At 35.9% G+C, this 21,488-nt stretch overlaps 1 protein-coding gene across 2 annotated transcripts in view; it reads left to right on the top strand.

The window, feature by feature from the left end:
• LOC124871935 (glypican-6-like) overlaps positions 1 to 21,488 on the top strand; it is a 120,562-nt gene that overhangs the window by 19,015 nt on the left and 80,059 nt on the right. For both annotated transcript variants that reach the window (XM_047371568.1, XM_047371569.1), the window contains exon 2: positions 20,048 to 20,206. In XM_047371568.1, coding sequence (XP_047227524.1) covers positions 20,048 to 20,206 — 159 coding nt within the window. The remainder of the gene's footprint in view (positions 1 to 20,047; positions 20,207 to 21,488) is intronic.

Here is a 21,488-nt window from a genome sequence, read left to right on the forward strand (position 1 = left end):
TTAGTGAATGTGGGGAATAGATACTGTTAATACACCCTATGCAGATATTCTATATTACTATGGGCATAGACTTCACTACCAGAGTTTTGATCTATTATTTGTGTTGGCACAATGGTTAAAGCAAAATTAAAAATGTATCTATACCAATTTTGTTTTGTACACGTAATAATAATTTTTTTGAACAGGTGAAGCACAGAGGGAGCACCGAGAAATGAGATTTTTTTGCCTGACAAGCCAAAGACACGTCAGTGTATTTGTAGAGCTCCTGATTTCAACAATATGCTGTCTGAGGAACCTCCTGATCAGTTGCTCCTGCACAGTTATTTGGAAAAGCAACATTTGTGTTTGTCGGTCCTTTCATTCTACCTTGCATTGAGATAAAAAAAAAGAGACTTGGTGTGTTTTCCATTCTGATTTGGTAAGATTATCGCCCAAACATCTTTCCTTTTCACTCATAGCTGCATCAGACCAAGCACAGCCTTCAGCCTCCAACACCTGTGTCGCAAAAGATAAACTGTAGCTACGCCCTGTGAAGCGATCCCCAAGGCTGACTCAAAGGATGTTGTGCCTGTATTTCCTGGTCTCGAGAGACGATGGGGAAGTACTGGAGCACATTGCTGGACAAAGGAGAGAATAAGGCCTAATGCCACACAGATGGGGTTGTTTATATTACTGACCATAGCAGAAGGAGGCATGAAGTGCACTAAAACTTGCTGGCGGATGGCTGAGTTGACTGTGGACTTCAAAAAACACAGTGGACCGACAACAGTAGATGACACGGCACCCCAAATATTCACTAGCTGTGAAAACATCCCACTGGACTTTAAGCATCTTGGATTTAGTGTCTCTCCACTCTTTCTCCAGACTCTGGGACCTTGATTCTCAAATGATATACAAACTTTACTTTCATCTGAAAAACAGGCAGTAGACCACTGACCAACAGTCCAGTCATTTTTCTTCCTAGCCGAAGTGAGATGCTTCCGACGTTGTCTCTGGTTCAGGAGTAGCTTGACACGAGGAATGCGTCATTTGTAGCCCATGTGTAGGATTCATCTATCAGAAGTGGCGCTTGATGCACTTACTCCAACCTTGGTCAACTCCGTGTGAAGCTCCTCCAAAGTCTTAAATGGATTTTGCTTGACAGTCCTCTTAAGGCTGAGGTTATTCATGTTGCTACACGTTTTCCTTCCACTGAACTGTCTATGAATATGTTTGTATACATAACTCTGTGAACAATCATCTTTTTTAGCAATGACCTTTTGCGGCTTACCCTTCTTGTGGAAGATGTCAATGACGACGGTCTTCTGAACATCTGTCAAGTCAGCAGTCCTCCCCATGATTGTGTCGCCTACCGACACAGGGTGAGACACCATTTGGAGGCTCAGGAAACCTTTGCAGGTTTTTTTTTTTAGTTACTTTACTGATTAGGGTGTGAAACCATGAGTTTCCAATACCTTTTCGACATTATTCTAATTTTCTGAAACACAGAATTTCGGGGTTTCATTATCTGTAAGACATAATCAATAAAATTACAAGGAAAAAAATGCTTGAGATATTTCACTCCATGTTTAATTATGTAATATATAAGTTCCACTTTCTAAATTAAGTGACAAAAAAAATTCAGATTTTCTTTAAAGATATTCTAATCTTTTTAAATGTACCTCTTATTTGAGGAAAGCATTAAGAACAGTTAATAAAAATAAGGATAATGAAAAATATATACAAAAAGAAACAAAACCCACGTTTCTGTTTAATACGTATGTTTTATTTATTTCAGTTTCTTTTGTCACATGTACGGTAGCTGGCATTTGCCAGGCAGGTTTTTTGGGTAATTGACACTGAATCATTTTGTTTCTTTCTTTTTTCTGTGAGAAGGTTTGTTTGTGTTCTGCCTATAAATGTCTGTAAATAAATATTTGATACTTTATGAAAAAAAGTTTGTAAATTCTAACAAAAGTTAAATATAGGAACGCATCATCAGTCTACCTACCAGTCCATGCTGACATGCTGATAGACATTTTAGCCACTCTGTTAGAGAACTAATACAAGTAGATGGAAGAACAACTTTGAGAACAGTTTTTCTAGCCTTCCTGCTGTGATAAATTATTAATTATTTATGTTAGGGGCAGAGGCAATGCCCCAATACTGTGTGAGAGAGTAGTTGCTGTAAAAAACTATTTTACTATCTTAAAAACAAAGACAAATGGTTATGATGTTGTCATTTTGTGTCCAATATTAAAGACTAAAATAGATAGCATTACAAAAACAACCAATGTTCTTCTTGGTATTTTTAAAAGATTGCCAACATTTGACAACACACCCAACATGATTCATAACAGTTAGAAGTATATCACAGAGCAACTTTACTTAGCCTTTCTGTTCCTTGCTGAAAGCATTTCTCTCACTCCTCCCCATTGTAAATGTAAGGCAGAGTCAACATGCTGCAGAAATAGTTTTCTTTTAAATAGTTTTTTACATCCATGTAGTTCTTTTTTTACTGGCACAATTTAAATACAGATCAATAATCTCAAGAAAACAAATTATAAAATTGCAGGAAAAGGGCAAAAAGCCCACAGTGTGCTTATATGAAGCCTCCACCTAGATAGTATGAAAAAATATAATATAATCCAACAATACAATCCGTGTTCAGTTGATCATAAATTTATGAGATACATTCATATAAAAATTGAAGCAAAAAAAAAACAACCCACATTTAATATATGAATGGGAATTTGAATGTAATATGTAACAATAATAAAAGTCACAATCACATCTGTTTGAGTAAATACAGTTTTAACCTCTTGTAACCCAAGACGATTTTGTGAAGTTTGTGCTCAAAATTACATGGCCAAATGTAATTGAGTAGAGCTCCCCTGCATCGGACAGAAGACTGACCTCTGCTGGTCTGATATTTAGGAAGATGAAGGGCTGAGGGACAATGATAATCTGATCGAGTTGCAATTTTAACAAAGCGTTTTTGAAGAACCAAAATATATTGTAGAGTTGTCGGAAAGGTACTTCCCCAAAACGATATTACAATAAGATACAAGATATGGGTATATAAAACTATAATAAAAGTCAGCAAACAGGCTGCAGTGAAGTAATGACTAACACTCTTTATTATATCAATAGATGTAGGTCAATTGTTCCTGTAAAACACCAATTAGTCTTGATTCTTGCTTTCTGCTGAATGGATGCTTCATTACATTTGCATCAATGCAACAAATTCATATTGTATAGCCATTCTTTGCCATTCTTTAATCTGTAAAACTGGCCCATCATTGAAAGTCGTTCTTTTGTGTTTTTATTTCAGAGGATATATTATGTAATTTCAAATGTGGTGTTCTTGTAGTCTTAATTATCCATCAGTTAATGGGGATGTACAGTACCAGTGAGCTGCAGAGAAAAGGTGATGAAACTGACATAGTGCATGCTTTCTACATTCAAATTACTGCTGTGAATGCCTTGGATGTCTAACTGCATATAGAATCAGTTGACATTAGCTTTCAGTTATTGGCCTATGCCTTAGAATTACAATACACTTTGTGTCAGTAGTTTTAAATGTGCCTGTTTCTTCTTTAGTTTTAGATGACTGTGACCTTTAACTCTAAACTTGATGTGGTTTTTAATACCATGGTCTGTGAGCCATAACTTTGTTAGTTTAGGCTCAGAGATAATGAGTCCCTTACTATGTATCCTTTCCACATGACATGATCATAATGTCAGAAAACAATATGTTGCATTTTAATTTATTCATGCAGAATCCACCCACTTGCTTTTTAACCAAATTCATTAAATATTCTCTTCATGTGATTGAACACTCCCTCACAGGTTGTCTATTGATCCTAACCCCTTAAGCCAAAGAAGGGGGGTATTGATGTGCTTGTAACAGCATATTTTTCCTTGTTTATATTTGTGTATTCAGTGCGTTTCTGAGGTTTAAGTAACCGTAGTCAGTCAAATAATTGCTGAAATATTTTCAGTTTTTGTAATCACATATTTATGAGAAAAAATATCTGGCAATTGTTTAACCTAAAAGTTTAAGATTGCAATAATAATGAAGCTGGAGTAAATGTCATTTGATTTTGTCTATCTTTGCAGGTTTACTTGTTTTGTGATTTCTTTTTTTGTTTTCTGTTTTTAGTTGTCTATAAGACAGTATCTATTTTTGGCTGACCTGTTGCCTGACCTGTCTATTCGGTTTGCATCTTCTCTCAGTTGGCTTCCTCATATTTCCTACTCTTAAGTTTACTCTGGCAAGATGGCACATGGGCTTCTTTCAGAATAAATTATTGCCCACCTTTTCCTCCACTGAATAATGTAGTTTAAAGAAGTTTAAAGAGCCAAAGCAGTCACCCAGTCTGATTCAGTGTAGTTGGTCAAAACCTTAGTATTATTATTGTTAAACCTGTTATGGACTCCAAGTCATGTTTTACTTATCAGTGTTAGTTAATTTCTTAAGATACAGGGGGAAAAAAAAGTATTTACTCATTTGTTTATATCACCTAATATACACCAGTAGGGCAGAAAATTGTAAGACTTTAAAATTGTTTAAAATCAATATATATATATATATATATATATTGGTCATGACTTCATTCACAAATTAGCATATTGATTATGCCATTGGCTAGCATTTATTTTATTCTCTCCTGTTGTCTTTGCTCACATAAACTGTACTTTGAGTTTTCAAAAAAAAAAGTTGCTCTCTTTTACATATTTTAATAGTTTCAGCAGAAACATATCACAGAATTAGTTACCAAAAGTCAAAGAGTGGTCATCAACTTTCTGTGGGTCTGATTTCAGTCCCACAGAAAGTTTGTGGGCTGAAAAGTTGTTTACGAGCAAGGTGGCCTACTCAGTTAAACCAGTTCTGTCAGGAGGAGTTCCATTATTCCATTAAGTTCTTTGGAAGGACAACCAAAATGTTTTATCTAGGTTACACAGTTCAAAAGGCATTTCTACCTAGAATAAAACAAGCTATGCAAATTTAGTAATTTGTAAAAAGTAAAAATAAAATTATCTCTTTTTAATATGGCATTTAGCAAATAGAAATTATTTTTGGTAATTCCTAACTGACCCAAAACAGGAAATGTTTAAATGGAATAAAATTTTTCCTAAAAAACTTGGAAAGTGAGAAAAAAAAAAAAATGGTTGTAAACCACATATTTAAACAGTCTAAATGTGTGGTTTAAACTGTCTTCAAAAGGACACTCAGCACAGTCCCGAACTTGGTTAATTTCAGGCCATAGTAGTACTTAGTTTTGTAAGTAATCGATTAGTTAAATTGACAGCAGAAAGCAGAAATTTCAACATTAACCTTTCAGCAGAAAGGTTGCTTGCACTCATTCCCTTAGCCAAAGGCTTCCTGTAAAGATGTAATTGGTGTCATATCAACTGATAGAAGTCATTTATTGGATTGTAGCATTTGAAACAGGTGCTGAACCATCAAACTTGGAACTTACAAGTTAACCAAAAGCAACCAACATTCAAGCTTCATATCCTTGCAAAATGATCTTGAATAGAGGAGGAAAGCTGGACAGAAACACCTAACATTAATCTCGTTAGGACTGAGAGTGGCTTCAACTGTGACTTCATAAAAGGCTTGTCAGGGGGGACCAAGAGACAGAGCAGATGGCAGAGCACATATGCTGTGGGTCGCTTTGACCAGGCACTCAAAGGAATACTTCAGAGAGGTGGCCTACCTTTGCTAGTTTATGCACAGGACACTTTGAATCAACCTAGATTGTTTACACAGCACACCCCTGTCACAATGTTGTGAAATACACGTAATGTTACACACATAGTGGATAGCAATTTAAACTTTAAAACAGACCCAGGTGGGGAGATCTCGTGTGTGATATAGCTTATGGAGTAGCTTTGAAAAGGATGTCAGAAAGTGCTCTGAAAATTGAACAGGCACATTCTCTACAAACATGCAAAATAAATCCACTTCAAACAACATTGACAGGATATCAGGCAGAAACATTTGACTTCTGTTGATTTGCAAGTCTGAAACCAAATCCAGAATAAAAGCGCTTGTTATTTTTAATGTTCAATAAATACATATATTCAACCACTTAGAAGCTAGAAATAAATTTTGATTCAGGTATTACCAAATTTAGAAATAAATTTTGATTCAGGTATTACCAAATTTTGGTTTTGGTTCCTTTTAAATGTTAAAACAGTGTGGTTGTAACTTTCCTGATTAAACCATACTTCGGCAGGATTGCTATATATCCTACCTTTTGATTCTAGATACATTGGGAAGATGAGAATAGCGAAGCACATGTTGAACAGATGCATAAGATTTTTGAATGAAATAAATAAATTAGTATTTCCACTTGAATGTGAATACTAACAGGTACCACATAAAAAAACAACTGCTAAACAGGGGTGAACGGTCACATTAAGAGAAATCCAAAATATGTAAGTGGGGAATTCACAAAGCATTGAAATCTCCTCCATTTTTAAGAATCATTTTGCATATACAGGGGTTGGACAATGAAACTGAAACACCAGGTTTTAGATCACAATAATTTATTAGTATGGTGTAGGGCCTCATTTTGCGGCCAATACAGCGTCAATTCGTCTTGTGAATGACATATACAAGTACTGCACAGTGGTCAAAGGGATTTTAAGCCATTCTTCTTGCAGGATAGTGGCCAGGTCACTACGTGATACTGGTGGAGGAAAACGTTTCCTGACTCGCTCCTCCAAAACACCCCAAAGTGGCTCAATAATATTTAGATCTGGTGACTGTGCAGGCCATGGGAGATGTTCAACTTCACTTTCATGTTCATCAAACCAATCTTTCACCAGTCTTGCTGTGTGTATTGGTGCATTGTCATCCTGATACACGGCACCGCCTTCAGGATACAATGTTTGAACCATTGGATGCACATGGTCCTCAAGAATGGTTCGGTAGTCCTTGGCAGTGACGCGCCCATCTGGCACAAGTATTGGGCCAAGGGAATGCTATGATATGGCAGCCCAAACCATCACTGATCCACACCCATGCTTCACTCTGGGCATGCAACAGTCTGGGTGGTACGCTTCTTTGGGGCTTCTCCACACCGTAACTCTCCCGGATGTGGGGAAAACAGTAAAGGTGGACTCATCAGAGAACAATACATGTTTCACATTGTCCACAGCCCAAGATTTGCGCTCTTTGCACCATTGAAACCGACGTTTGGCATTGGCATGAGTGACCAAAGGTTTGGCTATAGCAGCCTGGTCGTGTATATTGACCCTGTGGAGCTCCCGACGGACAGTTCTGGTGGAAACAGGAGAGTTGAGGTGCACATTTAATTCTGCCGTGATTTGGGCAGCCGTGGTTTTATGTTTTTTGGATACAATCCGGGTTAGCACCCGAACATCCCTTTCAGACAGCTTCCTCTTGCGTCCACAGTTAGTCCTGTTTGATGTGGTTCGTCCTTCTTGGTGGTATGCTGACATTACCCTGAATACTGTGGCTCTTGATACATCACAAAGACTTGCTGTCTTGGTCACAGATGCGCCAGCAAGACGTGCACCAACAATTTGTCCTCTTTTGAACTCTGGTATGTCACCCATAATGTTGTGTGCATTTCAATATTTTGAGCAAAACTGTGCTCTTACCCTGCTAATTGAACCTTCACACTCTGCTCTTACTGGTGCAATGTGCAATCAATGAAGACTGGCTACCAGGCTGGTCCGATTTAGCCATGAAACCTCCCACACTAAAATGACAGGTGTTTCAGTTTCATTGTCTAACCCCTGTACTATTTGATTATTATTTTTTTCTGCACAGGATTCACAAAGCAGATTGCAATAAATACATGCAGAAGTAAACATGGCTCTGACGTTCAGCAGATGGGGGTAGTTTGCTTCTGTTTTTGCATTATTGTCACGGTTTTTCTCTCTCCTGTCACAAGCACAGCACAAACAAAAGTGATCCAAGACATAGAGAAAACGGATTCTTTCAGAGATAACAAACAGTTGAAAATGTTAAAGTTAATAATGTCCCAAATTATAATATAAGTTAGTGGTCTATACAAATACACTGTACTAACGTGTACTTATGTGGTGAAAAAGAAACATGTAAAACTATATTCCTTCAATTTGACTTTATAAATGGAAAAAAACAATCCTTCTGTAGGTTCTATCACAGAGTTCTCACTGTGTACTCATGTGACCCCAACTCTTGAACCCTCTAGCACGCCCACATCCTGGTACTATCAGACAAACACTACATCTCATAGTGCGCCTAATTTGCACAAAACACAGATCTTTTTCTGTTTAATAACCTCTGGGTGGTACGCATCTTTTAAAATGTTCCTTGGTCATAGCGATTCTGTATTTAAAAAAGTGGTTTGACTTTAAACACAATGTTGACTACTGATTAGATAAATTATTTGCAAATATTTTAGGAAGACCTCACTACATGAGAAGATCATCCTACCTTCTATGACTCATCTTTAGCCAACCTTGCACCAGAACAGGTCACTATCGCCCTTTTTCTTCTCAAGCTTTAAGCTGGTGGAATTATTTTGTGTACAATCTGCATTACATAAACAGCTTTGGTCTATGGTTGTGCCAACCAATTTGCTCTGTTTGTAACTTACCTCAATACACATAAATATATATAAATATGTGGATCCATCCATCCATACCTGCTTATTCAGGGTCACGGGGAAGCTGGCCCTTATGCATTTTTGAATATCTGGTAAATTCCAGGTAATTCAATCCACTTAAATTATTTTATGTAACTTGAAACACTTAACAAGACAACGAGATCCATTTCAAAGCATTACTGAAAGAAAGCCATTTTTAGTAGGAAAAAGTGTATTAAAACTTATTTGTATGGTTTCCTTAGCATTGGTAATAAGCTGGCTGATATCAGTTGCACTCTGAGATATAAAAGTGACATAATGTAATTACAGCTATTTATGACAGCTTGTATGGATTTTAATGAATGCATGAGAGCATGAATACCCCTGTTTCATTAAAAGTAAAATAAATACATTTTTCATATAGCTTTGCTGTGTTGTAGAATAACTGGTGCAACATTAGTATGCATTAAATCTACTGCTGTTTTGGTATTAATATGTTAATAAAAGTAGGATCTGCTTCTCCTTATGAATGTTAAATACAATGAACAGTGCAAAGGGAAGCATTGCTCTGCTCTGTTAGCCATGGACAAATAGACAATGAATGTTGCGTCTTTTGTTTTAGCTTTACTGTCCTTTTGATATTGAATGTCTTGCCAAAGGCCAGCTTTGAGATGAGACCATTAGTTGGAACTCCCCCTCAGCTACTATACTTGGCTTTGCTAAGAAATATAGACATTTTTTCTGGGAAAACATTTTGTTTTGATGATAGTGTTCAAAAACCCCTTCCAGCCACCTTGGATTGTAATATTTTGTACATTTTTTCCTCCTTTAAGGAAGAGACGTGAATTAAAGAAACCTATATTAAAGTTTGAAGCCATGTATAACTTCATCATTGGTAGGATAAAAACATCATCTACTCTTATAATAAAATTATAAAGTCAAAATATTTTCTGTAGCTGTTTGCAGGATAGTTGAAAGAAATATTTTTTTACGTAAGACACAGAAGGGTGTAAGGGCAGAAGGATAAAATATTCTAAAATTAGGCAAGTTGAACTGTTTCTGACTAATAATGTTTGGCAGATTTATGGACATCCCACTACTGATCTCTAACTCAGCAAAAACAATCTATGCCAGAGAAATAGTTATACCAGGCTTCCCCTGTTCAACCTCAGTGAGTTCTGGTATTATTTTCTTTTTAAAGAAAGGTCAAGTGTACGTATAGCATCCTCAATATTTATTGGTATCTCTGATATAACATATGACACAGAAAATGTTGGTGTTATTCTGTATAGGTATGCTGTGAATATTTTTTTTTCCATCCTCTTCTCTGTGTGTAGTGGAAAAATAAACTTTGGACATTGTCCAGCCTAGTTTATAACAGTTCCATAGTAGTTTTACATAGTGTTTTTTAAAAATTATGCTCTCACTGTAAATATGGGCAATTTGAAGCAATTTGTAGCTAATTCCATGCAGCTATTTTCTCACTTGTTATCTTGTCTTTCCCATTTTGAATAGTGGCTAAGAGAAACAGGCCTTTTTGTCACATTGTGTTACAACACCAGGGAAACAGGAAGTTATTATTTAAACATTTCTAGGCATTTAAGTCATCTTAAAAAAAATAAAATAAACGATAAAAGCCTAAACAAGATAATTTTTTTTTTTAAGTGAAGTTCAGTAAAGCTATTAGTACCAGTCCTCCTACCTTTTATGAGAAAGGTGACCTATTGCAGTGAGTTTGTAGAACATTAAAAAAAACCTCAGATGGATGGAAGGATAACAGCTAGCCAAGAATGACTCCCCTACTCCCCTGGCTTATTGTAGTTTTAGCAATTTGAAGCAACTCTCATTGGAAATATTTTAATCAGAGATTAAACATTGTTTAAATCAATGTGTCTATGAAACACAATTGTGAGAAAGTATAAAACACAGTTAAAAATGTTAACAGACCAGCAAGAGTTCCCAGATTTTATGTGTCAGACATGTTGAATTAATAGATGAACGATTTGTTTGTAAAGGAAAAAAAGTTTAAGATCAAGGAGTGATGATAAGTAAGAAATGGTAAACAAATGAGTCTTTTAACAGGAAGTCATGCTGGAAGAGAGAGATTTCAGCTCGTCTCCATTAAAAACACTTGGGTTTTATGAAAGCTACAGCTTGGCTGATGATACTATAACAAAATGAGAATGAAGTTTGTAATTGCTGTCTTCTACGAAGGGTGAAATTTGGTCCATAAGTTAAATGCTCTGCTGTTAAAAACTGATTTGTTCTGATTTCTGCGCTGATGTTTCTTTTAGTGGATCTTTGAGTTAACTGCATATGTTGTTAAATTAGATTGCCTTAAATACTGGTTCTCTAAATGGTATAATCTGTCTGGACTGCACTCTCCCAGGGTTTCAGTGACTTGTCAGAATGTTCTGCAGCATACATTAAACAAGCTGCAACATGCTTTTTCAACTGCAGTGGAGGCTATGGTGGTTGAGTGGACTACTTAATGTTTTCATGGATAAAACTGTACCTGCTAATTCCAGGTCTTTCTGAAGGTCCCTGTGAGTGATCCTTGAATCTTGGGTGACTTTTCTGATTTTGTAAAGAGCACCTGGTTTTGGCTGATTTGTTTAGTGAAAATATGTTCTTTTCACTTCTGGATTATGGTTCTAATTGTGCTCACTTGTTTCTCTTTTTTTTTTCTTTATGTATTAAGTACTAATTTTCTATATCCTCCCGCCTTATTTTATATATATTATGGAACGATGTGTTTTTATTTCTTTGTATAAGTTGAAGTAGTTTGGTTGTTACCACCCAAGTAAGTACCTTACAAAAATCCAAACCGTCCCTTTAGTTTAAATTGTTTTCTATAAATATTTACGGATGCCTCTATCCTGGGTGGCAATATTAACAGCAGGGATATTCATTGTATTGGCAAAAGAAATCACTTACCATCTAAACCATTGAATTTTGGAGTTCCATTCAATTTCACAGGTGTATAAAATCCAGCACATAGCCATGCACGCTGTGTTTACAAACATTTGAGAAAGAATGGGTCACTGTCAGGAGCTCAGTAAATTCCGACGTGGTTTCGAGATAGGATGCCACCTGTGGAATAAATTCAGTTCTCAAATTTCCTCAGTACTAAATATTCCACTGTCAATTATTAGTGTTATTATAACAAAGTGGAAACGATTAGGAGTGACAGACATACAACTATGAAGTAGTAGGACTCGTAAATTACAGAGCATGGCCAGCAGATGCTGAAGAGCATCTAGCAACTTCTCTTTAGAGTCGATGGTTACAGATCACTAAACTTAATTTGACCTTCAGATTAGCTCAAGTGCAGTGTATAGAAAAGCTTGATGGAATATCACCAAGTGCAAAGTGTTGGATGCATTGTATAAAGTACACCGACTCCAGAGCAATGGAAATGTGTTCTCCTGAGAGACGAATAATGCCTGTCTGTCTGATGATCCAATGGACAGGTCTGGGTTTGTCAGTTTCCCAGGAAATAACACTTGCCTGACTGCAATGTGTCAAGTGTAAAGTTTTGTGTAAGGAGAGAAGTGTTGTGTTAGGTTGTTTTTCAGGAACTGGCCTGGCCCTTTTGTTCCAGTGAAATTAACCGTTAATTCTTCATCATATCAAGACATGTTATATGTATATAATTACAGGAAGTGAAGGAAGGATTTAACCATCTAACACGTAACAGCAAAGCAGAGCATTTTCCTCTCAAATATTAAGTTGGACAGCGACGCCATTTATTTAGAGACAATGTGGTAGAAAAGAAAATCCATTTCTATCTTGCTATGATATTTTGTAGTGTAATAAAAGTAAAATAAAAATGTCTTGCTAGAGTGGTAATTCTTTTTTGGGGGGTTTTCACAGTATATGTAGATTTTTAGAGATGGAGAGTGAGACAGCTTTGTATCTTTGTACCTTGTTTTTGCGAAAATCCTTACAATATTATACAATGAACATTTTATTTCTAAGACAGTTTCATTTTCAGTTTATCCCGAAAGCAAAAAATATATTTTAGTCCTGCTTATAGACATATTTAATCAATTAGAATATGCATTCCAATGAGGCTCTTTTGTCAGATTAAAAGTCCCTTTTGAAAATAACAGTTAAGCAAGTATCAAATCTATTTTTCATTAAACCCACATTTCTGTATTAAAAATATTTTTTATTTGTCTGATGTAATATTTTAATCTTAAATGTCGTGTTTTCATTAACTGTAAGCAGAAAATCATAATTAACAGAAATAAAGGCTTGAAAACATCAGTCTGTGTGTAATTTCTATAATGTGCTTCACTTCGTGAATTGAATTACTGATACAAACTAACTTTTTAATAATATTCAAATTTATTGAATGAGGAATCAGAATCTGAGAAAATTTATATCAGCAGGTCAGAAATTTACAGAATGGTTGACTGGAAATTGGCAACAAATGCTCTGGCTGGAGTTAGTCTCTCCAGTTGCAGACATGATTGAAGGATGAATCTATCAATTTGAAGATGAAAGGTCTGGTATTGGTTTCACTGGGTAGGAGTAGGAAGAAACAGTCAGCAGCAAAGAGATTGAGTTTGCGTTTGGTTTAGACACTTGATTCTTGTCTGAGGGATCCACCTATTTAGTTATCTCCCCCTTGCCCACTTTAGACTTAATAAGGTCCTTATTGTCATGGGTACTAATGTATGTTATGCAATTTGACAACTTGCTCATAGTGAACTCTGTAAACAAATCACGGTACATTTGTGGGGTGAGAAGAATCAAATATATTATGCATCGGAGTGTGGAAACATAGTTATGGCAAAATTTTTACTTATTTTTTTATTTTGAATTTATATTAACTTTAATAAAAATGGCAAAGATGGCATTCTCAACTTGTTGCTGCTTTTAACTCAGTAAAAGCTGTTCTATTCTGTAGTACCACAAGTAGATATGAAGACATTGGAAACTGAGTGCATTACTTGAATCCTTTGTAAAAGCTGCTTTAGGCTTTTGCAGTGCTGGAGCCAATTAACTGTATAACTTAAACCGTTTTATGCGGCTGAAAATTGGAACTTGGAAACATACTAGCATACCTTTACTTTTTGGATAAAGAAAATGTACTTATAACGGTAGATGATATAAATGCAAGTACATTTATTCAGTTTGCTCTATGTACCATACAGCCTGTTACCTGTGTGTGTACTGTGCTTCAGTAGACAGATTATCTTTGAGGCTATACTGCTTTTTTAACCTTGTCTGGAAGGTCAGGGCACTTTGCTGACTGCTGAAGTCCCTTGAAAGCTTCTTCCCATATGCTGACGTAGAACAGGCTTATTTTTAAGTAATGTTTTGCTCTGTTGAGAGTGCTGGAGAACACTGTAGGGTTGTTGTGTCGAGGCAGATTTTTTCTAACTCTTCCTGACATGCCCATGAAAAGACTCCACTCAACAGAAAGGGCGTGCAGGTAAGATCTCTCCTTGATCCTTTTTAGCATCAACTGTTAAAAGTTATAACAATAAGTGTAAAAGTTAAAGCAATATTGTATATGTTCAGAAACATTTTCACTTGCTTTTTCGGCCTGTTGCACAGGCTGGATGTTACACATGGACCGGACTCACAGTATGATAATTTTGAGTACAAACATCTTGGTGCCAGCAAAACTTAATAACGTGATCAAACTGCTTTTCAACAGAACATCATTTGTTTATTAACTTGATCATAATGCAAAAATGTAGAATAAACAAATCAGAAGCTTATTGTGTAGAATAATATATCTTATTGTCCCTCTGCTTCTTAGTTGAGTGACAGTGCATAGCAACAGGTCGGGGAGGAGCATTGTGATGCTACTTTAAGGTTAGAAGAGAACATAAGAGAAGACCTAGCTTTGGAAGATGTAGAGAGATTTTGCAAAGAAGAATGGTCAAATATCCCTCTCTGTGTTTGATCCAAACTTATGAAAGCCTTGAAAACCTTAGGCAAAAACTAAATTGGTTGCTTTGTGTGAAAATATGATCACTCATGTTAAATTGATAAAACAGTAACCGTAAGTCTACTTTTACATCATATATTCCCTGTACAACAGCCATTTAGTACAAATGACATTTCCCAGGAATAATTTCATAGAATAAACACAATACTCTGAGTCAATTTAAATCTTATTAGAACTAAAACAAATTTACATTTCACAAAGAAAACATGGCTTCAGTGTTTTTCTGTCATTCATGCTGTTTGAGTATTCACAATTATTAAGCAGAGCTGCTTAACAAAGAAGAAACTGCCTAAAGGTTATAGAAAGCTTCACTCTTCTTCATATGCTTTAAAAACTAATTCTCAGAAAACCAAGGCTTGCATTTAAGATGATTTGCTGTCCCCTTTTCAGCTGAAATAGTCCAACTAGGTCATCTTTAAGAACAGCTGTCGGTACTGATTTCCTTCTTTAACCTCTCATGAGTCAGCAGTGAACCTCTACTGAACCCTATGTGAGCCTTATCCAGTGTCAGTTACATTTAATCTTGATGCAGGAGTTTCTTTTCTGATCTTGATTCTGTACCTTATGAGTTGTATTAAGTGTTTTTGGTTACATGTTGCTTTGCATTGGCCTAACCTCTGAGGATCTGACACCCGTACATTTGGACCCTACAGCTACATTAGGGTGAAGTTGTAAAATATGGAGTCTTTTCCTCATCTTGGAATCTTTAATATACCTTCTTTTTTAGTAGATTTTACCAGAGATAAAATAAACCTTAAAAATCTTAATACTTGCCTGAATATAAGCTAAAAAATAATTAGATATTGTGGGCCTATTCACTTGCTCATTCAGTTTATTGATAACATTTATTGAGTCATACAGATTCAGCAACGTATGTACAACGTGAGTATATATGCAGAGCTGCCATGATTAAAAAGCTGTTTTCCAATGAAGGTGGACACATTGGGTTTTTAATGATTGTAACGGTAAAATATGATTTATTCGCATGCTTCTGTGCTGCAGTATAATTTTGTCAATGGTGTTTTTTATTGTTTGACAATAGAACTGCAGTAAGTCTGTCAAGAGTTTACACATTAAAAAGGTTTTTAGAACCTTATTAGTTCCGTTCAGTTTATTTCTCCCTGATCATGTGAATCAACTATTAGTCCCTAAGAAAAAACTTTGTTTTTATTTTTAGTCTCTTTTATAATTGCCACCATAGGCAAGCTTCTTAACTCTTTTAAATGTTTTTTTTTACAAGGGCATACATTGTTTCACAAATTTCACCCCCCTCGTTGAATGAGTAAATTGCATATTTCATCATTTTACAACTTATGCTTTTCAGTTTCAGTTTTGTTCAGGCTGGTAGCTTACTTTATATTTACTTGACATGGTGACTGTAGCTCAGTGAGAAGAGTAGACATGTCTTGCAATCCAAAGGTTGAGGGTTTGATTCCAGCCTTCTCCTGCCACATGTTGATGTGCCCTGGGCAAGGCACTTAACCTCAAATGGCCTACCAATCGGTGTATGAATGTGTGCATGTTAGTGAGTGCGTCTGGGTGAATGTGGTAAAGCGCTTTGAGTGGTCAGTATGACTGGAAAGGCACTATATAAGTTCAGTCCATTTACCATTTTACATGACTGAAATCGAAATAGAGTATATGTGAAATAGTGAGTACAAGGCAGCCGAACCTTGGTAAAGAGTGACCACTGGCCCTTTCCACTGGCTATTTAGGCAGCACGGCTCCACTCCACTCGGTCTCTCTCTACTCGGCTCGGTACCGGTTTTGTTTCCATTGTCCCGCTGAAGCCCCGCCTCCAGCCGTCAGCTGGTGTGCTGTGCCAGTATTGACGTTTCTGTGTGATATTGCCTCATTAAAGTAATCTGCGTGAAACGATAAAAAAAAACAATTTGAAAATAAAAACAAAATACTAATAATGTTTGTATTGTCTCTGCAAGAATGACGTGGATTTGTTTTTTTCTTGTATAAAATTATCCACTGTTATAATTGTCTAGACCACAGCCCAGCCAGAACTAAAATAAGGCTCAGGGGTTCTGATGTGAGGGGTGTGGCAGGAGAGAAGAGACGTCACTGTCAGGGCTGGTAAAACTCCAAAGTTTGCCTGAAAAAGTTAAAATTTTGGGCTTTTGTATCAGCCATGGCAGTAATGATGACAAGTACTTTAAAGCACAAAACCGTGGACTTTTGGCCACAGGAAAGTTAGCGGTTCACTTAATGACGTTAATAAAATTCAGAACCAAACACGCTGTTTCATGGTGGTATTGTTTTGTGTGTTTTGCGGAAGATGTTTGTGTCTAGGCCATCTCTTATGTTTGTCTCCTATGTGTTTTCTTTCAGCCTTCAGGCATGGTTTATGATTTGTAAATTGTGAAATTATATTTTGATTTGACCTGCTCTGGCCATTGTGGTCCACAATATTGTTGTAGTTGCTCTTGAGTTTTATTAACTTTTCCCTGCACTACATCTTTGAAAACGTTCTCATTTCTTCTGGTCCCAGGGCCAATCAGCGAACAGCAGTCTGTTCACTTCACATGTTGTCACTACTCAGCCCCGGCCGTACCTGCTCAGGAGCAGGGACCCAAAAAGTAGGTACCAGTATGGAAATAATGGTAATGGAAACGCTTGTAAAGCGGGCTGAGTGGATTGGAGCCGGTCTAAATTGAGCCAGTGGAAGAGAGGAACATGTCCGAACATCACCGAACTTAGGAATTAGCACAAAATACAATGACCATCTAAGACAAAAGTTATGATAACAAGGTCTCCCACTCGAAGAGGTGTTTGTTGATTTCTCCAGTGTGGAGGAAGAAGTCTAGAGACATTGGGGCATGATTTTGTAACGGTCGATAGCAGTTAGAAAAAAGTAAATTTCAAAATTACTTTAAAAAACCTATGAAAGACTTCTTTATTAATGTTTCATATTTTCAATATTAATAGGATTTCTGTGTATATATATATATATATATATATATATATATATACATACAGTTTCAGTTTAATTCAGTTTAATTCTCTGAAAGAAACAAAAACAACACGAAAGTTAAATATGTTGATAGAGTAAGTCATATCAGGACTTTTTCAAACTGAGGAAGTTGCATTTATACTTCCAGACTTTTTTTAGGAAAGGAAATTATTGATAAAAATAGTGTGCCCTCAATCATGAAAGTCTGTCTTACATTTGTGCTCAACTTGTGTCATAATATTCAGTTAGCTAGACATTTCAGCAGTGAAATAATCTCTACCGTATGCTGCCTTGTGATTTTTGATATGATTAACCTAGAAGTATCTCCACAATGATGATCATGAGATGTAGCGGAAAATAGTACTTTCATCGGCTAATCTTGTTTTGCCGTACACTGTGGTCACAAAGCACCAGACAACACATGCCATTTCTAAAGTCATCAAGTGTGGCCGACCACAGTTGTAAAATGAATTCTGTTACAGCATGAGTTTGCATTATCATCTGTATTATATTCCTGGCTGCTGGAGAAAAGGAAATTATAAGGGTCATAAAATTTTAGTTGTATTAGTTTGAGTACAACCACAGTTACATGCAATATGAGAGAATATTTAAAAAGAACATTTAATCTGCTCAGTGGTTTAACGTTGATGACAACCATCAGAATTTATTTTCATATCATATTTTCTATTCACTATTTTCATTGCGCAAATATTAGTTTATTACACAAAAACAAAGGTTTTTGTACACAGTCTATGACTAAAAAGAAGATGGTCCGAAACTTCACTTTTTCTCCCTCATACATGTTCAGATCCACTTCAGATTTGGTATGCATCATCGTAGACAAATGCTGAACACGTTGGCACAGTCATATGATGACATCAGTGTCACCCCGCCCACTAACAACCAAGTGAACGCAGCTTCCATCATGAAGGTCGGATTACGCCCACATTTTCAATGCTTCTTGCTGGAGCAGAATTCAACATGAATGAAGGTTTTATGAAAGCTTGCTCACAGCGCTGCCTAGTGGTGACGTGCAGACATGAGCGGCGGACTCGTCAGTGATGTGAAGGTGACGATGCCAGGTTTCCACAGTCGCGACACAGGCCGAGCGGCACTGAGCTGCGAGGGCTGCCCGATGCTTTATTTTATATTCTCCTTTTGAAAAAAAATATTTTTTAGAAAAGCATTTGTTAATAAAAGAATTGTGCATGTTTTTGTATTTCACTGCATCGTTAGTCCGATATCCCAAACTGCAATCCTTAAGAACAGGAGAACAAAACATTCTGTTCTCTACAAACAGAGCTACATTACTTTTGACTTCAATAAATAAATACTTAACAGTGAGGCTGCATCATATTAGAAAAATGGATTGTAATGTTATTGTCCCCAACACTGTCTTTTACCCCTAGCATCTTGAGCACCACCAACTTGATTGTGTTGTCATTTACTGCAGTAAGACTCCGTCCAGAAGTCCAACATTGCAAAACAACTCTATATTTTGTGTCAGTCTCTCTTATTAGCTTAAGCTCACATTGGTGCACGTTGTCAATGTAGCTAACCAAACAGATGAAGTACAACACTAGTCTTAAAAAACATTTTTCCAAATAAAAGCATTATACTCAGATTTGTTACAGATTCTTTATGTGTGATTATCTTTTGATTTTCATTTTGATTACCTTGTACCTGTCTGGAACATCTAAAATTTCCAGAGCTGGCAAAGGTTTTTCTAAATAAAACACACAATTCACTGCTTTTACTAATTTCTTCACATCTAGACCCACATAAGATGCGTCTTTCAGTACTTTGAAAGAAAACAATGTCACACCAATATAGGAGTTATAGGTGGTGCTCCTTTAGCTTTCACACCATGACTGATCATCCTTTTTTAAAACTTCAAGATAACAATAAAATTCCTGTTTCAAAAAAACATACAGATCATGTTCTGCTGCAACAAATAATTATAAAATTGCTTGTATTTTATGGTGACATCACAAACACAGACTTTCTCCCTAAGACAAGAAAAACTGCCTCAAAGATTTTCATTTGTGATTTACATCAAGTGTCTCACCCTAAATATTGAGGGTGCTTTGTTAATTATGTTCATTGAATTAAAGAAGATTTAATTAAATTCTCTCATGCTGTAAAGGCATTTGATGGGCCATAAATAGAAGAGCCCGGCTTTTCTCATTATGGAAGGTCTGAATTAGATTTTTTATTTCTGATATTTAACTGTTTTCATTTTAAACTGCTAAAAGATTTATTTTGAATAAATTTACTTAAGATTAAATACTGCAAATCACAAGAAAAATGAGTAGTACCTACTCCTTTTTAATCTTAACTACCACAATACACACATACTGAAAAGTAAATGTCTCAAAACATTAATGTTAACCTGAAAATGTTTTATCAATTGAACTCTGTCAAGTGTTATTTTTTATTTATTTATTAATCTTACGTTTAGCTATTCTATCAGCAGTTGGTTTGAATATAAAAAAGGTGTCTTTTGTTTTCTGTTTGCAGGAGAAGATCTGCGTGTTTGCACTCATGAAAACACTTGTTGTACCCCAGAAATGGAGGACAAATTTGGTCAGCAAAGTAAGCTGGACTTCGAGAATCTGCTTGATGAAACAAGTCACACGTTGAGAAGCACGTTTGTGTCCAGACATAAAAGATTTGACGGTATGTCTGTCATTCCCTAATGTTTTTCTCGTACATAGCTTTGAATTTCTTTTCTTTGTAATATTATTTAAATACTCAGTCACCACACTCCTGTAAGATGCAGAAAGCAAAAATCAAATGATTTAAACTGCTCATCCTAATTCTAATGGGTTGACTGAAGTTTTTTTTTCTGCTGTTATTTCTCGCCAGCAGAGACACAGAGACAAACTCTGCATTAAGGCTGTTTTTGGAGTTTTTGTGCTGTGTGTGATTTTTGTTTTAACCCTTATTTCACTGTTGAAATTACCATATGTTTAATTAACTCTCTTTGGGTGGGAACATACTGATTTTTTAACTAAAGCTCTCTATCTCATATTAGAAAAATGTGTGAAAATTTTAACCTTGTTCTTCTGTTTTTTCATCTCTCACAAGCTGCATTTATTAAGGAATATTATTTCTCCTGCAACCATTAGACTGTATTGGTAGCTGCAACTTATCACTAAGGACAATGATAAAGCATGGTGGGAGTGAAATTTGTCAGCTGTAGCCACCTCTCAGCTCTATGATTTCTTATTATTTTTTTCAAAATGACTTGAACATGTAGTCTTCTTATTTCAATGAAAACATTTAAGTATTAAATGTTTTTTATTTTATTTAATTCTCTCTTTCATCTTAGAATATTGGCTATTAATACTATCACGAGAATAAAAATAATATGGTATTGAGTACATAGTATTTAAATCTTGGTGATTATTACTGTGCAACATTTCTATATATCACCCTCAACAGATGGCACAGTTAGTAGTTGTATAAAAATTATATTCATCCTTCATTGGAGCAGCGTAAAGTCATACTGGAAAATTTTGAGAAACCAGCCTTTAATTTGAGACAATTTATTTAGTTGGGGGAAGAAGTTGCATAGTAATAAACTGTTATTCTGGAACTAAATAAGTAATCCAAGTTCCTGTTTTGTTTTTGGTGCAACATAAAAGCTCATTCCTCTTAGCCACTCTTTAAAATGGGAAATACAAGTGAGCATGCCATTTAAGTCAGTCAAATGTGTGTGTTAATCTGTTTGTCAAGAAATGGCTACAATAACATTTCAGCATCCCTAGAGTTGCACATGATGATTGATGATGGTGATTGTTATTTGTACAGGGACAGTGCAAAACAATATATTGACCTAAAAACAGGAAATGCATGGTGCCAGGTTATAGCAAAATATAGTAATTGTATCTACAGAACAATCATTTAAAAAAATTAATACACCTGGAACTGCAACAAACAAGGCTGAATGATGACT

This window comes from Girardinichthys multiradiatus, chromosome 7 (assembly GCF_021462225.1).
Source record: "Girardinichthys multiradiatus isolate DD_20200921_A chromosome 7, DD_fGirMul_XY1, whole genome shotgun sequence".
Taxonomy (NCBI): domain Eukaryota; kingdom Metazoa; phylum Chordata; class Actinopteri; order Cyprinodontiformes; family Goodeidae; genus Girardinichthys; species Girardinichthys multiradiatus.